Here is a 24,515-nt window from a genome sequence, read left to right as displayed (position 1 = left end):
AGAGACCTGAAATCTTAATTTGTAGGTAAAGATCCTCCAGTGTTTTTTGTTTGTTTGTTTGTTTGTTTTCCAAATATTTATTTATTTTTGAGACACAGAGAGACAGAGCATTTGCAGGGGAAGGGGAGAGAAAGAGGGACACATAGAATCTGAACTAGGCTCTGAGCTGTCAGCACAGAGCCCAATGTGGGGTTTGAACCCACAAACCGTGAGATCATGACCTGAGCCGAAGTCAGACACCCAACCGACTGAGCCACCCAGGCACCGCAAGATCCTCCAGTTTTTAAATGTTTATTTATTTATGGCAGAATCCCAAGCAGGCTCCGCACTGTTGGCTTAGAGCCTGACATGGTGTTCAATTTCATGAACTGTGAGATCAAGACCTGAGCCTAAATTGAGGGCCAGATGCTTAACCAACTGAGCCACCCAGGTGCCCCCAAGATCGTCCTGTTTTTAAATGTTGTCAGTTCATTCAAATGTGTTGGAAAAAATCATTTAAACCGAAGGAGTGTGCAGGCTAGATAGATGTGACTGCAGAGTCACTCGTTTGCAACACACTTGACTGCGGGAAGTAGGCAGCGTTGGGGGCAGTTATGGCACCAGGCAGGGACGCTTTCAGTCTGAGCTTCTCATTCCCGGTGACTCTCTGAGGGAAGGTTTCTGAGACGGGGACGCTTTGCAGTATCGAAGGGTGGGGGGAAGCAAATTCCCATGCACAACACGGGGGACCCACTGAGTGAGCATTGTGGGAGGGGCTGGAATATGGGTAAGACTCTGGCCTCTAAGCACAGACTCTCTGGGGACAGTTTGAGGAGGACATTCTGAACATCTGCCTCTCCATCTTGGACCGAAATCCTCTTTACCAAGATGACCCAGCCAGCGATGTGTCCTGCCGCCATGACCCCATCTACGTCACCAGGGCCATCAGCGCCATGGTGAGGAGTCCTACCATCCCTGCATGCACACTTCCTCTTGGGTCCCTGAGCCAACCCCAGGGTCACATCCTATGATTTTCCCAAGTCACCTTTTGTTTTAGTTCTCTATCGCTGCCCCAAACCGCCCCAAAACTCAGTGGCATGAAACAATCGTTTATTATGCTTACAGTTTTATAGATCGGAGAATTGAGCAGAGCCCCGTGAGGATGGCTTGTCTCTGCTCCAAGCTGTCTCAGCTGGTGGCATCTGAATGGCTATAGATGGCCAGAATGGCTTGATGAGACCCTATATCTGAGGCCTTGGTTCTAGCTGTCTGGACCTTTGGTTGTCTTCCACGCTGTGTCCACCAGAGCTGGCATGTCAAGACGGCTTGCTCACTGTCCTGTGTGGCCCCTGGGCTGGGGTGGTTAGGACAGCTGAGGCTGGCCAGTCATGGCTCTCTCCCCACGCAGCCTCTCCATGTGGCTAGCTTGGGCTTCCTCACAGCATGGCGATCTCAGGGTCAGCAGACATCGCAGCTGCCTTCTCTCCAGACAGTTGTTCCAAAATGGCAGCACTGGAAGCCGCCAGTTGCATAAGGCCTGGGCCTGGAAATTGGCACCGTATCCCTTCCACCACAGTCAATGGTCAAAACGGTCACAGTCCAGCCCAGATTCAGGGAGGGGGTACATAGGCCCACATCTCCATGGGAAGGGCGCCATCTTTATATTATACATAACAACGCTTCCTCCTTAAAAGATAGCCAGAAGGCCTCCTGCAAGCAGGTGTTAAGCTCAGCGGATGGCTATCTGTGATTCCACAAACGTATGAGGCCGATTTTCTCATCTCTGATACCCTTCATGCCTCGAAATCCCAGAGAGATGTTGGAACACAGAGACGCAAAAGCAGCGACCAGTTCCAGACAGTAGGGTGTCACAGCCCTGTGGGACAGCAGTGCAGGCTCTAAGTCAAAGTCCTGAACTTGGGGGTCACCCACACTTTTTGCTAACTTGCTATGTGACTTGGACAGGTCCTTTAACCCCTATTAATCTGTTTTCTCGCTGGGAAAAAAAAAAAACGAAAATAACAAAACTTGCTTTAAAATGGGTTAATATAGTGTGCAGAGCCTTTCAAATAGTGCCTAGGATACCGTAAGCATTTGATGACTGTTAACGGTCTCTATTCTTATGCTTGCAACAGTCCCCAAAACAGATCATTTAAAAGAGGAAATGCTGTAAAATCTTAGGTAATTTTCAGCAATCGAGAATCCCAATGGAAGGTAATTGAAAATAATAAATGCTACCAAAAGTAGCTATGTTAAGATAGCAGATGCCCCTAATTTTCAGGTAATTTTAAAGTAAGGGGGGGCCGAATGAGGAAGGGGCGCAAAGTGTGAGACGATTTTACAGTGGCGACGTCAATAGGAGGGAGACCCTGCCTGGTGATGGACCCACGCCCTCCTCTCCCCAGGTGAACAGCAACAATGACCGGGGAGTGGTTCAAGGCCAGTGGCAGGGCAAGTATGGCGGCGGCACCAGCCCCCTGCACTGGCGCGGCAGCGTGGCCATTCTGCAGAAGTGGTTCAAGGGCAGGTTCAAGCCAGTCAAATACGGCCAGTGCTGGGTCTTCGCTGGAGTCATGTGCACAGGTACCCAGGGAAAGAAGGTCCCCAGCCCTAGGTCAGTTCCCTCATTTGCCTTCATTTGCATATATTTGCATACAGTCTCCCCCACCCCCCTTTAAAATGTGGGGTTTTTTTAAGTTTTTATTTATGTATTTATTTTTGAGAGAGAGAGAGCACGCACAAGTCAGGGAGGGACAGAGAGAGAGGGAGACAGAGGATCTGAAGGGGCTCTGCATGCACAGCAGAGAGCCTGATGCGGGGCTCGAACTCATGAACCCTGAGATCATGACCTGAGCCGAAGGCAGACCCTTAACCCAGGCGCTCCCAAGTGTGTCTTAATTGGTGATGGGGAAAGAGAAGTCTGGTCAATGATGAGAGAAACCAGATAGCTCATTTACCTGACTTTTGAGCTTTTATTTTGCAGAAGGGGGCCCAGCTCCTTCTGTCTTGAGCTCTTTGAGTGCCCTTGAGCAAGTCCTGTGCTCCCCCTAGGCCTCCCGTCCCCTCGGCAAAGGAGCTGGCAGTTACATGGCTATTACAGGGCTTCCAAGTTCCTTCTGGCTTCAGAGGCTGCTATTCAAATGGGGGTGACATAGTGTCTTCGGAAGTCCCCTGAGAGGTTGTACAGGGAAGGAGGCGCTTCCGAGAGCGGAAGCAGCCAAAGCAGGCGGACACAGGAGGGGCTGTGGAAGAGATGAGGCCTGCGGCCTGCAGGGGGCGCCTCGCCAGCCTCCTGCTCTTCAGTCCTCAGGTGCCTGGGGATCGCCACCCGGGTCGTGTCCAACTTTAACTCGGCCCATGACACGGACAGGAACCTGAGCGTGGACAAATACGTGGACTCTTTCGGGCGGACCCTGGAGGACTTGACAGAAGACAGCATGTGGTGGGTTCTAGTCCCCTGGGTCCTCAGTCCAACCTGGCCCTCGGGCTCCCTGACCCCATCTGCAAGAATGAGAGGCGCCTTGAGGGGTGACCCAGAGGCCCAAGCAGGAGGGGGGGGGACTCAAGATTTGACTGCCTTGAAACCTAGTTCCCCATCCATGGGACTCTGAGCCTTCCCCAAGATTCCTGTGACTCGGGGATGAGGACGAGATTCCCTCCGCGTCGTTACCCGCGTCATGCCCCTGCTTCCCTGTCACCTGCCCGTGTGCCACGCGTGTGTCTCAGGTGGGAGACAACCTTCCTCCTCAGCTCCGACAAGACTCTTCCCCGAGAGCTTTAAACGATTCGTTTTAATTTTTTTTTAAATTTTTAATGTTTTATTTATTTCTAGGAGAGAGAGAGAGACAGCGTGAGCAGGGGACGGTCAGAGAGAGAGGGAGACACAGACCCTGAAGCGGCTCCAGGCTCTGAGCTGGCAGTCAGCACAGAGCCCGACGCGGGGCTCGAACCCACGAACCGCGAGATCATGACCTAAGCGAAAGTCGGAGGCTTAACCGACTAAGCCACCCAGGCGCCCCCGTTTTAATTTTTTAAAATACGAAACACACGCGTGTGCATTCACCTTCAAAATGTACAACACGGGCCACAGCAGGATGTCTCCCTCCCGGCCTCCTCACGGAGCCAACATGGCGTCTAGCTTCTCCCATCTCCTCAGAGGGGGCTCCACAGACACAAGAACATACACGCTCACAGTCTTCTCCCTGCCCCGCTTTTTACCCACTTAGTATCGGCACCGTTGCCTAATACTGTTCATCTTGCTCCTGCGTTTCACAATTTTCAAATAAAATTTGGGGGGCGCCTGGGCGGCTCGGTCCGTTAAGCATCCGACTCCTGATTTCGGCTCAGGTCATGATCTCACAGTTGGGGAGAATGAGCCCCGAGTCAGGCCCCATATTGATGGCATGGAGCCTACTTGAGATTCTCTCTCTCCACCCCTCCCCCACATGCACTTTCTCTCTCCAAATAAATAAACATTTTTGAAAAATAAAAAATTTTAAATAATGAGCACCAAGTCCATGGCAGGCCCAGGTCTAAGCGCCGTGCGTACACCAGCTCACATGTTCCTCCAGACAGCCTGTGAGCAAGCTAGCATGTTATCCCGATTTGGCCCGCCAGGAAACCGAGGCACAGAGAGGATAAGTAACTTGTCTAAGGCCACACAGCTAAGTGAGTGGAAGAGCAGAGGTATGAACCTGGTCTGCCTCCCACTTGTATAGAAAACCAGGGTGAAAACCTGGGGTCTCTGCCCTCATTCTTTCTCTCTGCCTCTCCTCTCCCCTCTCCTCCTTTTGGTTCCCCTCAACCCCTCTCTCCTCACCCCTCTCACCACCACCACCACCACCAACAACAAAAAGTCTTTTGTCACACAAAATGGACCCTTTTGGTGGTGGGGCCCCTGTCACCACACAGGTTATCAGTTTACCCCCAAATATTTATTCAGATATTCTCCCAAAGATCATCACCTCCTTAAGAGGAGCGCTGAGGTCAGCTGTAAAGATGCCAAGACAGGCAACTGGGGGTTTCTCTCTCCTGCTTCCTTCCTGCGTGACCTGGAGCAAATGATGTCACTTTGCTTAGCAAAGTGTCATTCCTTACCAAGACCTACAAAGCTCTGCATAATCTGACCCCTAAATGCCCCCCATGCTGGCTGTAGCCCAGAGATATATACCTGCTTGGTTTTTTTGTTTTTTTGGGTTTTTTGTTTGGTTGGTTGGTTTTTGTTTTTGTTTGTTTGGTTTTTTTTTTTTTTTTGAGAGAGAGAGAGAGAGTGAGTCGGGGAGAGGCGCAGATGAAAAGAGAGAATCTTAAGCAGGCTGCATGCTCAGCACAGAGCCCGACGTGGGCACTATCTCATGACCCTGAGATCATGACGCCGATATCAAGAGTCTGACGCTCAACAAACTGAGCCACCCAGGAGCCCCATACTTACGTACTTTCTGTTCTTTGAATACACAAAGCTTTTACTTGTCTGAGAGTCTCTGCACATGCTGTTCCTTTTGCCTGGAACACTGTTCCCTTTGCTCTTCTGATGGCAAATCCTTTCTTATTTAAGCCTCGCCTTAGACGTCATTTTCCTAGAGTAGGTCTCCAGCAGTTACTCTCTACTCAGGTCTCTCTTCACAGTATTTATTGTTGCGTTTGTTTTATTTATCTGCTTTCTTATTTTTCGTGCCTCGCCATCCTTCTGCTTTGTTAGAATGTAAGCTGCTTGAGGGCAAGATCTGCTGTGTCGTTTGTGATTATATTTGTAGTAACTTGGACAACATGCATACATGCATACATACATATATACATGCATATATACACATATATCAATATTATATATAAAACTGTTCATCAGTATGGTTCACTGAATCGTTCATAAGATTTAGCCACGGCACTGCAGAGTTTGGGCCCAGGGCCTGGCTCACGGTAGGAACTTGCCTCTGTCTCACTGAAGGTCACCCTGCCCCATTTTCTCTCTGCGGCAGGAATTTCCACGTCTGGAATGAGAGTTGGTTTGCCCGTCAGGACCTGGGTCCCTCTTACAATGGCTGGCAGGTTCTGGACGCCACCCCCCAGGAGGAGAGCGAAGGTATGCGCTCAGCCGGGCGGGTCCCGGACCCCCACTTTTCCCCCACCCGTTCCGCTCATGCTCATCCCTCCTGCCCAGGTGTGTTCCGGTGTGGCCCAGCCTCAGTCACGGCCATCCGCGAGGGCGACGTGCACCTGGCCCACGATGGCCCCTTCGTGTTTGCAGAGGTCAATGCAGACTACATCACCTGGCTGTGGCATGAGAATGAGAGCCGGGAGCGAGTGTACTCGGACACAAAGAAGATCGGGAGGTGCATTAGCACCAAGGCCGTGGGCAGTGACTCCCGCGTGGACATCACAAGCCTCTACAAGTACCCAGAAGGTAAGGACAACATGGCGGCCTCTCTGTCTCCCAACTGTCCCCTCTGCTGCAGAGGGACAACCACAGGCCATCGTGGGCCAAGAGCCTTCCTGTGTGTTATGAAGGTAATAGCTTTACTCAGCACTGCCTCTGTGGTTTCAACCAAGTGCCTTTAGCTTCTATTAATAGTTTCCTCTGTTTGTAAGTAGATTTCCCATATCTAATAATAAAAGCTACATTTCATTGACCATTTACTAGGCCAGGCAATGTGTTAGGTATATTCACATATAATAATAAATACTAATAATAGTGATACTAGTAGCGGGTATTATTTATTGAACACTTAAGGTCCACAGCACCAGGCATAATTTAAAATAATAATAATAATATTAATAATAGCAGCTTTAGTTTACCATCTGTCAAGAATCCTAGTGAATTCTAGAAATTCACTCATCTCTGGGAACTGGTTTATTGAAGAGCCCGTACAAGAACAAAACAAGTGTATTTTCCTAACAGCCGCCTCCAGCTATATACCTCCAGTCACTCCTTCCCACTGGATAACAGGTCTCTTACCAATGCCATGATCCGATCCAAATATTTTCAGCCAATTCTGCTCATTAAAACAACATTATTCGAATAATGAAGGGTGAGTTTAAACCTAAAGCAGGGTTTGTCTCTTTCTGCTCCCCTGAGCACAAGCCAGTGCCCCCAGAAGGCTGCTGTACAGGAGGGGGCGCCCTGCGCTCTCACTCGCGCCCCTCTCTTGTCTGGTCCCCAACATAGCGGTTTTTAGCCCTGGTTGCCCATGGGGATCACCCAGGGCGCCGTGTTCGTTGCGTAGATTAAACAGCTACTTGTTCGATCAGGATTCCGGAGCTCAGCAGTCTGCGCTGGGCTCAGCAGTCTGGCTCGCCCGCTCCACCTGGCGTCCGCTGGGATCTCGCTGTGTCTGGGGCCTTGAATGGCTCTGCTGGATGGCCTAGGCCCACCCACGTGGCCTCTCCTGGTCCAGCAGGTGGACCCTGGCTCGTTCCCGAGGCGGTGGGATTCTCAGAGGGGGAGAATGGAGGCTGCACCATGCCCCTTCTGCCATATTCTATTGGTCAAAGCTATTCTCAAGGCCACCCTGGCTCCAGGCGGAGAGGAACAGACTCCACCTTCTGGTGGTAGAAGTTACAAAGAAAGCATTATGGCCATTTTTCATCTACCACTGCCGCCCACACTGTGCCCTGCCTGATGGAACCACAGTCCCTAGAGGGTGTGTGGCCCAGGCACCAGGCTTGTTAAAGCTCTTCAGCTGATCTCGTCCAGCAGCTGATGTTGAGAACACTGTGTGGGTCTTCTAGAGGTTAGGCCAAAGGGGAGGAGGAGGGGGAAGAAGAGGAAGGAGGAGGGGGGGGAGGAAAGAGGGGGAGAGGGAGGAGGAGAAAGAGAGGGAAGAGAGCAGCTGTCTTTGTACTGGGCAGGCAAAGATTCCCTGCCCCTGGGTGAAAGGGCTCCCCCGACCCCCTAAGCACTGCTGATCTCCAGAGACATTTGGCCCCAACCCTCCCAACCCCCCACCACACTGGTAGTCACACGGCTTCCCTCTGATGCATGGCAGCTTTTGACCGCAAGTTCTGCAGGGCCTTTACTCAAAGGCGGGTGAGAGAGAGGCCTGGACACGCTGTCCTCCCCCTGCCAAGGCTCATCAGTTCTCCGCTGCTTGCTCAGTCAGCAACACAGGATCAGTACACCTCTCCCACGGAGACGCAGCGCCGACTTCCCCTTCCTGGAGGCAACCCCAACCTTTCCCAGCCAGCACCCCAAAACCCTCACACTGATTCTTGTAAACACCCCAGCACCCTCACACACACCAGTGTTCTGTCAGTCCCTTCTCTGGGAATGGGGCACTTCCTTCCCTCTTGCTGACCTCCGCCCCCTTAGTCTTCTTCCTGCTCTCTCAGGGCTCTGTGGACGGGGCGGGAGGTGGTAAGGCCTCTGCCAAGCTGGCGCCTCTCTCGCAAGCCCTGCAGTTTGATGTCTGGTCCCATCCGCTAGGAGCTTCTAGATTTTAGGACATGGAGTCTTAGAAGCCTTTTGTCCTAAACTTAAGCCATGGCCACAGGACAAACCACCATCCTGTTACCTGATGGTGTTAACAGCGGTCACCGTCACTGAGCGCCTACCAGGGCCTGGCCCCCTTCACATGTTATTTAACAAGTGTCTATAAAGCACTCGCATGAGCCTGTAAGGAAGACACTGGCGTAGCGTCCAATTCACAGATGAGAACACACAGGCGTAGTAAGGGATGTGTGTTCAGCCAAGGGGCAGGGCTGGCAAATGGTGAGCCTGGTTCCAGAGCCCACGCTCTTGCTCTACACCTTGTGGCCACTGTCTCAGTGCATCTCCTACTGATTGACCGCCTATGGTGGGTCAAGTGGCTTCACATCTAGGTCGATAATAACAATAATAACACCAAGAGCATCTGAAATGTGTGAAGCATAGTGATAAGCAGTGCCCATGCACTATTTTATTTAATATTCATAAAAACACCATTTTATAGATAGTCAAACTGAGGCACAGGTTGGTTACATAACTTCCCCAAGTTGCCAAAGCCTCAAAGAGCAGGGATTCTAACCAGATGTCTAATCTCAGAACCTCTGACCTTCTCTCCCCTCCCCCAGGCTAGACCGTCCCTCCCTTCTAGGAGTGCCCACGATATTATATATCCACTAGGCTCTTTTATATATGCTGGAAATAGAGTGCCTCCTGACTTCCAGGCACAGTTCAGGGGCAGGGGACCAAGAGAACTCACTATACAGTGAGCCGAGAGCATGAGGATAGTACGGAGTGGTCAGCACTGTGCTGGGGAGGCCAGAAGGCTGAAGGAGCACAGAAAAGAGAGTCCTGACTCAGCCAGAGGGGAGGTGTCAGGGAAGGCATTCTTTGGGAAGAGACTGAAGGCAGCAAGGCTTAACCAGGAGATGAAGGGTTGGAAAGGCATTCTGCATCTGATCCCAGACTCACTGCACATAGCGCTGTTCATCCAAGCCGTGGGCAACCCGGGCTGGAGGTGGGGTGCCAGGGGCACAGGCCCATCTGCTCGCTCTGTCTGCTGAAGCAGGACACACACACTAGGGCACAAAGATTCAGAGCCCCTGAATGCCATGGGCTTTGCTCCTATCCCTGAGCCAGGCTGTGTGCTGGGCCACGAGAGAACAAGCCCTGCAAGCCAAGGAAGCCATACATGCAAATGTCACAGTGGCTGTCCTCAGATAGTAGATAGCTTTAGATAGAATGGACAAATTCCTCCAGGAATTGTCAAAACTGCCTCAAAAAGAAATAGAAATTCTGAATGGAATTATAACAAGAAAAGAGGGGTGCCTGGGTGGTTCAGTCGGTTAAGCGTCTGCCTTTGGCACTAGTCATGATCTCACGGTTTGTGAGTTTGAGCACCACATCAGGTTCTGTGCTGACAGTTCAGAGCCTGGAGCCTACTTCGGATTCTGTGTCTCCCTTTCTCTCTGCCTCTTCCCCATTCTCTCTCTCTCTCTCAAATATAAATAAACATTTAAAAAAATTATTTAAAAAAACAAGGAAAGAGACTTGAGTTAGTAAACAAAAACCTCCTACAAAGAAAAGGCCAGGCCCAGATGACATCACTGGTGAATTCTACCCAACATTGAAAGAATTAATATCAATTCCTCAAACATTTTTCAAAAAAACTGGAAGAGGAGGGAACACTTCCCAATTCATTCAATGAGCTTAGTATTATCCTGATACCAAAACCAGATGATGACATCACAAGAAAACTAGAGACCAATACTCCTTAAGAATGTAGAAGCAAAAATCATCAGCAAAAACACTAGCAAACTAAATCCAGCAACATTATAAAAAGGACTATATGTCACAACCAAGTAGGATTTATCCCAAAAAACAATTGAAAAATACAGGGTGGTTTTCTCCTTGAAAATTAATTATGGAGCGCCTGGGTGGCTCAGTCAGTTGCGTGGCAGACTTTGGCTCGGGTCATGATTTCGCGGCTTGTGAGTTCAGGCCCCGCGTCGGGCCCTGGGGTGACAGGTCAGAGCCTGGAGCCTGTCTCGGATTCTGAGTTTTCCTCTCTCTCTGCCCTCCCCTGCTCGCGCTCTGTCTCTATCTCTCAAAGATAAATAAGTGTTAAAAAAATTTTTTTTAAGAAAATTATTTACTAAAATACACCCTATCAATAGAAAAAAAAGGACAAAGGCTACATGATCATCTCAATATATTCAGGAAAAGGATTTGACAAAACCCAACACCCCTTTGTGATGAAACCACTTGACAAATTAAGAACAGAAGTGAATGTCTCAGCCTGATAAAAAGTCATCTATAAAGAAGCCATAGCTAACGTCATATTTGTGGATTCCATTTCCTGTGGAAAAACAGTAGGGAGGTTCTTTATAATATTAAATTTATAATATAAAAATAGAATTATCCTATGACCTGGCAATTCCACTTCTGGATAGATACCCAAAAGAAGCATTGCCAGGGGCTGGGCAGAGAAGGGAATGAGGGGTTTTATTATTGAATAGATACAGTGTTTCTGTTGTGCAAGATGAAATGAGTCATGGAGATGGATGGTCGTGATGATTGCACGAGAGGAATGTGCTTAATGGCACTAGAGCGTCCACTTATTAAGATGATAAATTTTATGTTATGTATAATTTACTACAATTTTTAAAAATGGAAAGATGGAAGGAAGGAAAGGAGGGAGGGGAAAGAAAAAGAAATAGAAGAATTTCCAGATTGGAAAGGAAGAAGTAAACCTATCTCTATTTGCATATGGCATGATCTTGTATATATAAAATCCTAAGGTATCCTCTAAAAATCTATTAGAACCAAAAAACAAGTCCAACAGGATGGCAGAACACAACATCAATGTGCAAAAATTAATTGTATTTCTGGACACTAACAATGTATAATCTGAAAGTGAAATTAAGAAAGCAGATCCATTTACAACGGCATCAAAAAGACCAAAATAATTAGGAGTAAATTTAACAGGAGAAGAGCAAAGCTTTTTGGAAACTACAAAACACCATTGTGGAAGCTAATTTGACAATAAAGTATTTGTAAAAATAAATAAATAAATAAATAATAAAATAAAATACTGTATGATCCAAAAAAAAAAAAAAAACACCATTGAAAGAAATTGAAGACCTAAATAAATGGAAACTTTTATGGCCGTGCCCCAAAACTGATCTACAAGACTCTATGTAATCCCCATCAAAGTTCCAAGTGAGTCTTGTTGTTTTCTTTTTTCCAAATATGACAAGCTGATCCCAAAATTCATTTGGAAATGCAAAGGACCCAAAATATCCAAAACAATTGAAAAAGAAAACCAAAGTTGGAAGATTCATTACTTTCCAAATTCAAAACTTACTGTAAATATATGATCACTAGGACAGTAGGATTCTGGGGTAAAAATGAACATATAGATCAATGGAGTAGAATTGAGAGTCCAGAAATAAACCTTAAAAATTATGCTCAACTGATTTTGACAAGGGTGTTGTGTCAGTGGGGAAAGAAGAAGAGCAGCCTGCAGCAAATGAAACTGGGACCACTGATTATCCACATGCAAAACAAGTAAAGTTGGCCTCCTGCATCACACCATACACAAAAATGAACTCAAATGGATCGTAGACCTCCACGTAAGAGCTGAAAGTATAAACTTCAAAAAATTTTTAATGTTTATTTAGTTTTGAGAAAGAAAGAGACAGAGACAGAGACAGAGCATGAACAGTGGAGGGGCAGAGAGAGAGGGAGACACAGAATCCGAAGCAGGCTCCAGGCTCTGAGCTGTCAGCACAGAGCCCGATGCGGGGCTCGAACCTATGAATCATGAGATCATGACCTGAGCCAAAACCAGATGCTTAACTGACTGAGCCACCCAGGTGTCCCTAAAAGTATAAACTTTTAAAAGAAAACATGAGTTAATTTTCATGATCTTGGAGTAAATGAAGCCTTTTTTAGTTATGACATCAAGAACACGAGTGACAACAGAAAAAAATGATAAATGGGACTTCATCAAAATTAAAATCATGCGCCACAAATTATACTTTCCAAAAAATGCAAAGATAGCCCAGAGAAGAGGTGAAAATATTTGCAAATCATGTATCTAATAAGGGACCTGTATCCAGAATATATAAAGAACTCTTACAACTCAATAATAAAAAAATAAATAATCCAATTTTTTTAAATGGGCAAAGGATTTGAATAGATGTTTCTCCAAAGATGATATACAAATGGCCAATGAGCACATGGAAAGATGCTTAACATCATTAGTCACTAGGGAAATGCAAATCAAAACCACAACATACCACTCCATACCCACAAGGACCACAATGATCAAAAATAGACAGTAAGTGTTGATGAGCTTATGGAAAAGTTAGACACGTGTACATTGCTGGTGGGGATGTACAATGGAGCAACCACCTTGGTAAATGGTTTGATAGTTCCTCAAAATGTTACACCCAGAGTTATCATACAACCTAGCAGATTCACTTCTAGGTAAATACCCAAGAGACATGAAAACAAATAACCGCACAAAAACCTGTATGTGAACATTCACAGCACCACTATTCAAAAGAGCAGAAACAACCCAAATATCCATTAATGGATAAACAAAATGTAGTATACCCATACAACGGAATATTACTCAGCAGTGAAAAGGAACCAAGTACTGATACACGAAACAACATGAGTAAACTTGGAAAACATTATGTTATGTTTAAAAACCCAGTCACAGGGACACCTGGGTGGTTCAGCTGGTTAAGCATACGACTTCGGCTCAGGTCATGATCCCACAGTTTGTGGGTTCGAGCCCCGCATTGGGCTCTGTGCTAGCAGCTCAGAGCCTAGAGCCTGCTTCAGATTCTGTGTCTCCCTCTCTCTGGGGCCCTCCCCCACTCACACTCTGTCTCTCTCAAACATAAATAAACATTAAAAAAATTTTTTTTGAAGCCAGTCACAAAAGACCACACATTGTATGGTTCCCTTTATGCAAAATGTCCAGAATAGGTAAATTGGAAATTAGACTAGCAGTTGTTGACTAGCTGGGGTCGATGGTGGCAGAGTTATGAGCCCCCAGTAATGGTTACGGAGTTTCTTTTTGAGGTGATGAAATGTCCTGGAATGAGATTGTGGAGTTGAGTGGGAAACTCTGTGAATATACTATACACAGTGAATTGTAGTCTTCAAATGGGTGAGTTTTGGTGATGGAATTCTCTCTGAAGAAGGCTGTTCCAAAACATCAAGTGGCAGAGAAGGTCTCCCTGAGAAAGTGATATTAGAATATTTGGCAGGGAAATGAAACATTTTACAGTAAAAAATATATTGTGAATATATTATGGAGAAGAGTGCCGAATTCACACACATATTAATACTAAAACATGAGATGTTAAAGAACCTTTGGGTCCACATGGGTCCCTTCAAGCCGAGGTCACCTGATATCAAGGCACTTGAAAGACATTGCTTGGGAGGAAGCTTGTGGGAGACCACACACCACAGTGGGGTGTGTGGGAAAGTGGATTTGGGGGTGATCAGGGTGGGAGAAGGACTGGAGTCAGGGTGGAGCCTACATCCCCAGGAAGGGAGGGGACATTCTGGAGCACAGCACTTCGTGCCTTACATGTGAGCCTCTTGTCTCCACTTTACAGATGGGAACACTGAGACTTGGAAGGCTAAGTAATAATAATAGTAATACAAGTCCACAGTATCTGATGACAAACTGGCCCAATGGTGAAGCAATTTTGAGTTTATTTATTTCGAGAAAGAGAGAGAGAGAAAGAGAAAACGAGTGGGGGAGGGGCAGAGAGAGAGGGGGAGACAGAGGATCCAAAGTGGGCTTAGTGCTGACAGCAGAGAACCCAAGTGGACATCGAACTCACGAACTGTGAGTTGAAGTCTGCCGCTCAAACGACTGAGACATCCAGGCGCCCCTGGTGGGGCAATTTATGTGGTGGTCTGATAAGCGAAGACAGCAGATTCTAGAGATCAATGAGGCTGTTCAGCAGGACTAGGGAACTGGTCCGTTGTGGGAGGTGAGGGTCTGGGAAGAGTCAAGGATGCGGCCAGTTTCTGGCTTGTCCCCTGTGAGAATGCCACTGGGCAGACAACGGCAGGTTTGGCTGGATGTGGGGCACCATATGCAGTGGGGATGGGAGGGCTCCATTTGGACGTATTGCTCTGGTGGTCAAAAGACAAGTCTGCTAGCAACAGAGCAGGTGGGAGATCGGGGTCCTAAACTTGCATGTCACCTTGTAGACAGTACTGGGAGTGCTTCAGGCCCGTGGGGATTCCAGGGGGACCATGGAGAGCCCCCAAATACATCCCCACCAGGGGCAGCCATTACCCACCTGTAGACCATTACCGCCATGAGCAGAAGGGTAAGGGACCACAATTAACAACGTGGAATTTGGGGCCAGACTCCCTTACAAGTTGCTTTACTTCCCTGGGCCTTGGATTCTTTATCTATAAAGCAGAGATGGCAGTAGTACTGCCCTCCTCAGGGAAAATACAGCGTCTAGAACTGTAGCACCTGGCACATCATAGCAAGTCTGCAAAAGTGTCACCTCTCCCTGTCGTCGGAGTCTTCAGACACGGCTGTCAGGGAGGCCCCAAAGCTTCACTTTGGTGTGAAATTTCCTGATCTGAAGTTATTGGCAACGGACTTGAAATGTATTTGAGGGGCTCCTGGGTGGCTCTGTCGGCTAAGCGTCCGACTTCGGCTCAGGTCATGATCTCGCAGTTTGTGAGTTCAAGCCCTGCGTCGGGCTCTGTGCTGACTGCCAGCTCAGAGCCTAGAGCCCGTTTCAGATTCTGTGTCTCCCTCTCTCTGACCCTCCCCTGCTCACGCTGTCTCTCTCGCTCACTCTCTCTCAGAAATAAATAAAACATTTAAAAATATGTTTTTGAATAGTCCCAGCACCAAACACAGTGTACATGGCTGAGGTGTGCGTCTGGCTGCCCGGCTGTCAGTCTGTAAAGGATGCTTTTGTCTGGAGAGGTAGGGAAATGGGCCCTGGGAGCCCCGGGATGGAGGAGCAGGAAAGGGGCACCCCCTCACCTTGCACGATGCCTGCAGGATCCCGGAAGGAGAGGCAGGTGTACCGCAAGGCCGTGAGGAAGCTGTTCAGCGTGGAAGCCTCCGGGCGGAGGACCCGGCTCCGCAGGGCTGGTGGCCGTGGCCTTTGGCGCGAGGACCTCCTGGAGCCGGCCACCAAGCCCAGTGTCACCGGCAAGTTCAAGATGCTGGAGCTGCCCATGTTGGGCCACGACCTGAGACTGGCCCTGTGCTTGGCCAACCTCACCTCCCGGGCCCAGAGGGTCCGAGTCAACCTGAGCGGCGCCACCATTCTCTACACTCGCAGGCCGGTGGCGGAGATTCTGCATGAATCGCACACGGTGCGGCTGGGGCCGGAAGAAGGTACGAAGGCCACCTCTTGGTAGGAACCCCTTACTCGGGGGTGGGAGGGGAACCGGGCAGGGGTTGGGGGAATGGGGTGGGACTTCTCAGCATCCTGCTCCCTTCCTAGGGAAGATGGGGATATTTCAGTGCCTTTGCCGCCTGTCCCCACTTGACAGGTGAGAAAACTAAGCTCAGAGGGGCTAAATCATGAGACTCATAATGAAAGCCCATGGCCATCTGGTGACACGTGTGTGTAGATGAGGCGATCTCAGTTCGTGTGAATATTTACACCCTAACTAAATACCTACCGGGAGCATTTCACAGCATATGCCTTGTGTCCCCTCTCTAACATCCACCTGATTCTAGAGCCCATCTGGGTTCAAGTGTTCTGTGTGAGAGGCACGGACCCATCAGAAATGGTTTTGAAGGGGTCACAGGCGCTATGGCCTATCCTGAGAATTCTGACACATCAGCCCGCATGCCTACAGCCCTTCTCTGTCCTCACTCCTTCCTTCCCTCCCCTCTTGCTCTTCCCTCTCCCCCTCCCCCCTCTCCCCTCCCCCTCTCCTCCCTCACATACCGTTCTGAACTCTAAGGATTCTATCAAACAAAGAAATTGCCCCTCTGGGCCAGTTTCTGGTGAAGCTTGTGTGTTTTGACAGAGTGAAAGCATGCGAAGGAGATGCCACATACCTTTTCACTTTCTTGCTTCTTGCTTTTCACAAAACCCAAGTCACAAAGTAACGCTTCATAAGGAAACATGAACATACACTCTCTCCTGGATTTTTTTTTTCGTGTTAAAGGTAATATATGTTCGTCAAGGAGTTCAAAGAAAGGTCACCTGTGATCCTGCCACCCACCTACAAATTGTTAACATGCATCCCTTCCATATTTTTAGTGCCTCTTGCCTTTTGCAAAACAGCTGTAATTAAATTGTGCATGCTTAGTGTTCATCAGTGCCTCCCTCTTTCCGCATCACATTGTTCTTTAAATATTTTTATAAGCTCTTCACTTGCATCATTTTAATAGAAGCGTAATCTTTAAATAGATAGTTCTTTTTACATGTTGCGGGATTCAAGTCACTAATATTTTGTTGCGGAGCCTTAGCATTTGCATTTCTAACAAGTCCCCAGATGATGCCGATGCCACCAGGCCCAAGACCACACTTTGAGAACCACCGATCTCCTGCCACCCAAGGAATAAATGATGTAACTTATATTGAGTCTTTGGCATAATTCCTACAACCTAAGGAACATGTGATTTATTGTAGGGACTGATGGTATTATTGGACCGTATTATTGACTTATTATTATAAGCTGAGGGTAATACTACTTGCTCATGGAATCGTGTGGATGGAATGAGTTAGTCAATGAATGTGCTTCCAAGTGCCCAGCAAGAAAGTTAGTAAAAGTCAGTTTTTCTCATTATTAATTATTGCTATTGTAGTAAGGATTCTCTTAGTAATGACCTACTGGACTAGAGAAACCCATAAAACAGTGTAGAATTTTGACAAATGCATCAGCATTCAGAGCATTCAGGAAGCATCTACTATATGCAAATGTGCTCTGAGGGAGCATGGAGTGAACCAAGTTCAAATCCTTTAAGGACCTTTTCCACGCATTGAAAACTCAGATGCCTTCAGGGACAAGAAGGAAAAGAACTATGGGAAGAGCAGTAGGCGGATGATAGGACCTAGAGCAAGTTGGAAGGAACACATTGTACCTAAAAGAAAAAACATACGGTGGTTTGAAAAGTCCAAATACGACTGGCAGTCAGCTGGGGCCATGCTCAAAAGAAGGAAATGCATGGGACGGTGTCTGTGGCTGGTGAGGGTCCCAGGACCACGGGAGCTCAGAGGGCAGAGGGCACAAGATCACCTGAGTGGGGGATCCATGAAGGCTTCCCACCCCTGGTGGGGTTGACTAGGATGGGCCTTAATGGGAAGGGAGGATTTGGAGAAGCTTGGAAGAAGTTGGCCTCCTCACTGAATTGGAAGCTTGAGGCAGACTTTGACCTCTCTCTTCTCTGCACCTAGCACATAATAGGCGTTCAGCAAACGGGGTGGATTCCTGATGGGATGAATGCATAATGGACTGAGGTATTTCCATCTGGAATGATTAAGGAAAGTTTAAACACACCTCCGGGAGTTTTAGAGAAACGGTGTGGTGTCAGGGTAGCCCACTGGCCTGAATTTGAATCCCACCTCATCTTGGCTCTTTGATTTGCTTGCTGCCTGCTCTTGGATAAGAAATTAACCTCGCTGAGCCTTAGGTTTCTTCATCTGTGAACTGATACTAATAATACCCATATCAGCTTGGTGGCAAGGCCCAAAGAAAGTGTAACTAGGAACTGAGAATTCTCTTCTTCATTCTGGATTCTGTTGAAAGAAAACAGTGGACCCCTAACTCCCACCTCTGCTTTCCCTTCCAGAGAAAAAGATCCCTATCACAATATCTTACTCTCAGTATAAGGAAGACCTGACAGAGGACAAGAAGATCCTGTTGGCTGCAATGTGCCTTGTCATCAAAGGAGAGAAGTTCCTGGTGGAGAAGGACATCACTCTGGAGGACGTCATCACCATCAAGGTGAATCCAGTCTGCATCACCCATTCCTGGCAGTCCCCCTTCACAGCTGAGGGAGGGCATCAGAGGCCAGGGTTTTGTGTCTCAAACTCCGGCTACAGCTCTCAAAGGTGGGGGAAGTGGCATGGATGCAGGGGGATGGACATAATAATGGAGCTCACTAAGGGGGTGGATGGATGCAAGGGGTAGCCGTGATTAATGCCCATGCCAGGATCCAACCAGCGTCCCAGCCGGGCCCCACAGGTTTCCTGGGAGAGTGTAGAGGAGGAGAAGGATGACTTATGGGTGTTACCCCTCCAGGTGCTGGGCCCAGCCACGGTGGGGGTGGCGGTTGTGGTGAAAGTGACGGTGGTCAACCCCCTTCTGGAGACAGTGGAGGACTGTATGCTGATGGTGGAGGGTAGCGGGCTTCTCCAGGGACAGCTCAGCATCGAGTAAGTGTCAGACTGGGAGTGGAAGGTCCGTCTTCCTTATAGAATGGAGACACCACACCCCCTGCCGATGGAGCGGGGTACAGGAGGGACTCTGGACGCCCAGGAGCCAGCTCCCAGCCTACACACATCAGCCTTCATTTCTGTATCCCTCCCTGCCTTCATTCAGTCATTAGCTTCGCTGTGTGACTCATCCACTCACTCATTCCCTCATCATTCACTTCATCTATCTGCTCAACTCAGTCTTGACTGGTTTCTTCACCCACTCACTCACACATGTTCCATTCATTCATGCACTCATTGACTTACTCACTCTCAACCATTCGCTCCTTCATTCTTGCATCCATGCATTCACTCATTCACATGATCCTTCATTATAATGACCCCTTCTCTGAGCCACGTGTCCACTTTGGGAACACCAAGACAAACAGATGGGGTTCTGCGTGGAGAAGTGTTCTCACAGACAGGCGGTCCTTCAAACAAGGACAGTGTGATTTGTGCAGAGGAATGGATCCCCAGGGCGCAGAGAGTCAGGGGTGGCCTTAATTGGGGATGAGGTAAAACCAGGGAAAAGCTACAGTGGAAGTGATATTTGAGCTGGGCCTTAAATGATGACTTGAGAAGCTTTTTGGTTATCAAGAAGCATGGAGGGCTTCCTAGTCAGAGGTCCCGATGGCCGGTATAGTCAAGGAGGGTCTCCTGGAAGAAAAGAGACTGATCTGGCCCTCAGTTGTGGTTGGAATGGGAAGGGCATCCTAGGTGGGAGGAACAGTGCAGACAAAAGCCCAGATAGAGGAACCGTAAGGTATGTTCAGGGCACAGGGAGGAGACAAGCCTGTCTGGGTGGAAAGAGGTGAGAAGTGGTGGAAAGGAAAATGAAGGTGGAAGCCTATTGGCAAGGCTTAAATGTCGAGTCTCAAGGTGTGTCCTTGATCCCAAGGGCTCTGAAGAGGGCAGGCCAGATTTGGAAGGACAAGGGGCTGATGGTCTGCCTTTCTCCCATCCCCTTTCCCCAGTGTGCCCAGCCTGGAGCCCCAGGAGAGGGCCTCGGTCCAGTTCAACATCACCCCCTCCAAGAGCGGCGCAAGGCAGCTGCAGGTGGACCTCGTCAGCCCCCACTTCCCAGACATCAAAGGCTTTGTGATCATCCACGTGGCCACGGCCAAGTGACTGGCCACCACAAGGGGCTGAGAGGGGAGGAAATGGGCCCTGTTCCCTCCCTGGCCATCTCTCTGCCTCTCCTGTATGGGAGCCAGGAGACCTGGGTTCCAGTTCTGCTTCAGTTTCTATCCCACTTTGTGAATTTGGACAGGTTCCTTCTTCTCTTGGGCCTCAAGTTTCCCCATCTGTAAAACAAGGTGTTAGACTCAGCAACCTTTAAACTTTTGGACAATGCTGGACGATGTTGGCAGCCTCTTCCACCTTCATCAATTTCCCTCATTGCTGGGAGGCTGATCAAGCATCACTGGGACCATGGCCCACCCAGCTCTGCCTCCCCCTTTCCTGCCAGCCCACCATCACCCTGGCCGACCCCTAGGTTCTCCTTGCTTCTATCTCAGCTCCTCAATACTCTGACCAGACCCGGATCCAAGAGTGTCCTCCTAGCATTGAAGAGGAACCCGGAGGTGTTAGAGGTGACACGCACACATCCCTCACCACTCCTGTTTTACACGGAGGGAAGAGTCTTGTCCATGGCCATAGGTGAGCTAGAGGCAGAACTGGGGTCTGCATGCACACCATTTACACCATCTAAGTTTTACCCCAAAGTCATGTTCCAGAAATCATTAGATCTGAAGCAATGGGGGGATTTTCCCTCAATGAAGACCCACGACTGGCACCTGAGGGGCTCCTGCTGCCAGGAAGAAGCTGAAAACAGAAGAGAGGTCATTAAACCTGGATCGCATTTGAGGATGAAGCCCCAAATCTCATCTCATCATGGTCATCAGGGGTCTCCTACCACCAGCTCAGGACCTACTTACTTTCTGAAAATGAAAACAGTGTTAACTTTGCAAAACACTCCCAGCAGCTTACACTACACACAAGTGTGTGATTAGCATCAAAACAGGACAGAGATTTCTGGAACCAGGACTGGAGGAGAGACCACCAGGATCTGAGGACAACTGCCAGGTCATAGAAATCAGCTCAAAATGTTCTAGATAGCCACAAGAATTATATAAGTAGCCACAGAATTTAAGTCATCGGAACAACAACAGCGAGGCTCCTCCTGAATAGGAACTTCAGTGGAAACAATATTCGTGGTGAGTCTGTGCTAAAAGGGGGTCAAGCAAACACACAGACAGTGGGGGATGGATGATCCTTGTGACCAAAGCTTCAGTGAAGGCATTTCTCTGATGAAGTCTACACAGCATGAGAACTTGGAGAACCCAGATGCATGCAGGACCCCCTTTCCAAGTCTAGGTTTTGGATGCTGATCCTGGCCATGTAAGAGGGGCCCCTGGAGGTTCAGAGCAGGCAGCCATTTCCTCAGGATTGAGCAGCAGGAAGGGATCCTGGGGGGCTCACAACAGAGGGGATCCCCCTCTCTTAGTTAAAGAGCTCCTTTCAGCAGGGAGAACAAGATGGTCTCCCCCTTGCAATGGCTCCAGACACCCCATCCTTCAAGCAAGTGCCAATCTCCCACCTTCCTCAGGCTTGTCTGTACCAGGTTTCACTTCCCAGGAGACTGACTGTCTGAGATGGAAGGCGCATTCCTCACTTTGTGAGGAATGACCTGGGGGTCAACACAGTGGAAGGGAGGAGGAGGAAGCAAGAGCGGCAAAGGGAGGAAGCAGTCCATGATGCAGGTCCAGTGGCAGCCTGGGCCCGCCCCACAGACAGCTATGGAGCTGACATGGCCTTTGAGAGTTGTCCTAAGTTGGGCCGAGATGGCTGGGCCTTTCTACGCCTCCATCTGTCATTAGTTCACCCCAGAAGAGGCGTGGCTTTGGGCAAGATAGCTTCCTACAGGGGAGGCTGTCCCTGAGAGCTGACAGTGATGGTGGGGTGACAAGCCGTCCACTGAAGGAAGGTCTGGACAACGTGTCTCCACATCCACCTGCATTCTGTCCAACCCAGGGACAGAGCAGTGACATTGCAAGTTCCCTCTGCTCCCGGCCATGACCTTCTGGCTGGTGGACACAGGCATTCGATCACAACACTTTAAAAGGAGCAAAAAGTAAAATGAGAAATAAGAGTAAACAAGTAAACAAATCTGTGAATAAGCTAATTACATGTAGTGCTGGGCGCCAAAGAGAAAATAAGACCCGATGTCTCCTCTCCCTGAGGCATGGGAGATAGAATAGCACCTCTCCCCATGGTGGCATCAGAGAAAGACTCCCCGAGGAAGTGATATCCAAGCTCACATTTTAATAGTAACCAAAAAATGATTAAAAATGGAATCAGTGTGCTTACTACATGCCAGGAGCTGTTTCAGGTGCTTGATGCATATTAATTTATTTAACCTTCATAACAACTCAGTGAGGGAGATACTATTATTATCTCCACCTTCAGCCTGCCTCGTGGCACAGCCAGGGCTGGGCACCTTGACTCAGACGGGCACATGCTCTCTCCTGAGATCAGGATAGAGGGAACATTCCGAAGGCATCACAGGGGTGGAGGTGTCCCAGGGGTGCTGCGCCGGATCCCAGCCAGGTAATTTCTGCTCTGACATAGTGGCTGCATGTTCCAGTTACCAACTGCTGTGTAACAAACCAACCCGTAACTTCAGGCTTACAAGAATCACAACAGTTATTCTGCTGATGAATCTGCCGTTTGGTCAGGGCTGCGTAGGGATAGCGCATCTCTGCTTGACTTAGTGGATCAGAGACAGGGCAAAGTCTGGACCAAGAACGTCTGAAGGGTTATCCGTTCATATTTCTGGTGGTGGGTGCTGGCTGTTGACCAAGCAGCACGCTGGGCTGTCAGCCAGAACACCCACCTACAGCTTCTCCACTGGCCTGGGCTTTCTCACAACACAGTGGAAGGGCAAGCATCTCAAGAGAGAGTCAAATGGAAGCCATATTGCCTTTATGCCCTAGGGTTGGAGGTCACCCAGTGCCACTTCTGCCACATTCTATTCATCAAGGCAGTTACAAAGGTCCTCCAAGTTTCAAGAGGAAATAGACCCAACTCATGATTAAAAAAAAAAAAAAAAGTGCAAAGATTCTGGAAGAGCTGGGAAGACTAGAAGTATTGCCGTAGATATTTTTGGAAACATACAATCGGCCATGATGTGTCGGGCTGCCTGCTTCTTGACCCTCTGAACACTTGTGGAATCCCAGATTTCCTGATGTCTGCTCTGTCTCTCAGTACCCTCTCCAGTTTGCACTTAATTTCTACAGCATCCCCTTTGTTTAAGCCGACAAGGATCAGTTTCTTTCGCTTGCAACCAAGAAGCCCAATTCATGGAGACACCCAGGCGGAAACGAGCTTGATGTGTCCCGGGAACAACGTGAAGGCCAAGGTGCCCAAACGGTCCTACAGCTCACTCCTTTCTTGATATTGGTCAGCAGCCCTAACCTTCAGTCCCTAGATGGTAACCAACAAGATGGAATCAGAGGCCAGTACCTTGACCCTGACCTTTCCAATAGCTTCCCGTTCATGTTATCCGTGCCGTTGCCACAAGCCTAAGAGACTGTCCCTGCGAAAGACCCCTGGCCCTCCCTTCACTGGTGAGGCTCAGTGGGTTACAAGACTACTTGCTGAACTGAAGCAGGCAAGGTGGAAAGGTGGTTGTGGTAATGGGGGTGCTTGTGTGAACCGGGGTTCTCCTGAGAAACAGAACCAAAAAATGTATATATTAGACTCGTCAGCCTCCATAATCACATGAACTAATTCTTTCATCAGCTGTATTCCTGTGGACTATCAATGAGTGATCCACACCACAATTTATTTTTAATTTATGTTGACAGTCAATAAATATGAAATACTTAGATGTCAATCTAACAAAACATATGGATTTACATGCTGAAAACTAAAAAATTCTGATGAGAGGAATCAAGGGCAGACTTAAATAAATGGAGAGACATCTTTTTCATGGATTGGAAGACTCACCAGAGTTAAGAAGTCAATTATCCCCAAATTGACATACAGGTTTAATGCAACTGCCATCAAAATCTCAGCACGAAAATTTGATAAATTGGACTTCATCACAATTCAAAATGTTTGCGGCCATGAGAAATCCTGTGAAAATAATGGAAGGCAAGCTACATACTGGGGAAAAACGTTTGCAAACCACGTTACCTGACAAAGAACTAGAATCCAGAATACATTAAGCACTCTCAAAATCCAACAGTAAAAAGCAATCTTAAAAAATGGGCAAAAGACATAACCTTTTTGATGAAGAGGATATACAGATGGCAAAAAAAAAAAAAAAAAAAAAAAAGCCATGAAAGGATATTCAATAATATTAGCCATTAGGGAAATGCAAATTAAAACCACGTTGAGGTATCACTATATACTAACAAAATTGCTAAAATTTTAAAAAGGTGACAATGCCAAATGCTGGCAAGGATGCAGAGAATCTCGATCACTCTTACCTTGCTGGAATAAGTGTAAAATGTTACAGCCACTGTGGAAAATAATGTGGTGGTTTTGGAAGGAAGAAAAAAGGAGGGAAGGAAAGAAGGATGGGAGGGAGGCAGGGAAGGGAGAAAAGGAAAGAAGGGAGGGAGGAAGGAAGGAAGGGAGGGAGGGAAGGAGGGAAGGAAGGGAGGGAG

The 24,515-nt window shown here is 48.2% G+C and overlaps 1 protein-coding gene across 1 annotated transcript in view; it reads left to right on the top strand.

The window, feature by feature from the left end:
• The window catches only part of TGM6 (transglutaminase 6), a 33,900-nt gene extending 13,695 nt beyond the window's left edge, over window positions 1-20,205 (top strand). The window contains exons 5-13 of the mRNA XM_039237803.1: window positions 807-935; window positions 2,385-2,562; window positions 3,283-3,421; window positions 5,952-6,055; window positions 6,134-6,376; window positions 15,462-15,803; window positions 18,216-18,370; window positions 18,668-18,801; window positions 19,815-20,205. Coding sequence (XP_039093734.1) covers window positions 807-935; window positions 2,385-2,562; window positions 3,283-3,421; window positions 5,952-6,055; window positions 6,134-6,376; window positions 15,462-15,803; window positions 18,216-18,370; window positions 18,668-18,801; window positions 19,815-19,968 — 1,578 coding nt within the window. The 3' untranslated portion in view covers window positions 19,969-20,205. The remainder of the gene's footprint in view (window positions 1-806; window positions 936-2,384; window positions 2,563-3,282; window positions 3,422-5,951; window positions 6,056-6,133; window positions 6,377-15,461; window positions 15,804-18,215; window positions 18,371-18,667; window positions 18,802-19,814) is intronic.
• Window positions 20,206-24,515: the final 4,310 nt, after the last annotated feature.

The sequence above is a fragment of the Hyaena hyaena genome, unplaced genomic scaffold (assembly GCF_003009895.1).
Source record: "Hyaena hyaena isolate Hyena2069 unplaced genomic scaffold, ASM300989v1 scaffold_131, whole genome shotgun sequence".
Classification (NCBI taxonomy): domain Eukaryota; kingdom Metazoa; phylum Chordata; class Mammalia; order Carnivora; family Hyaenidae; genus Hyaena; species Hyaena hyaena.
Note: the sequence above shows the minus strand (reverse complement) of the source record. Positions and strands in the feature narration are given on the sequence as shown.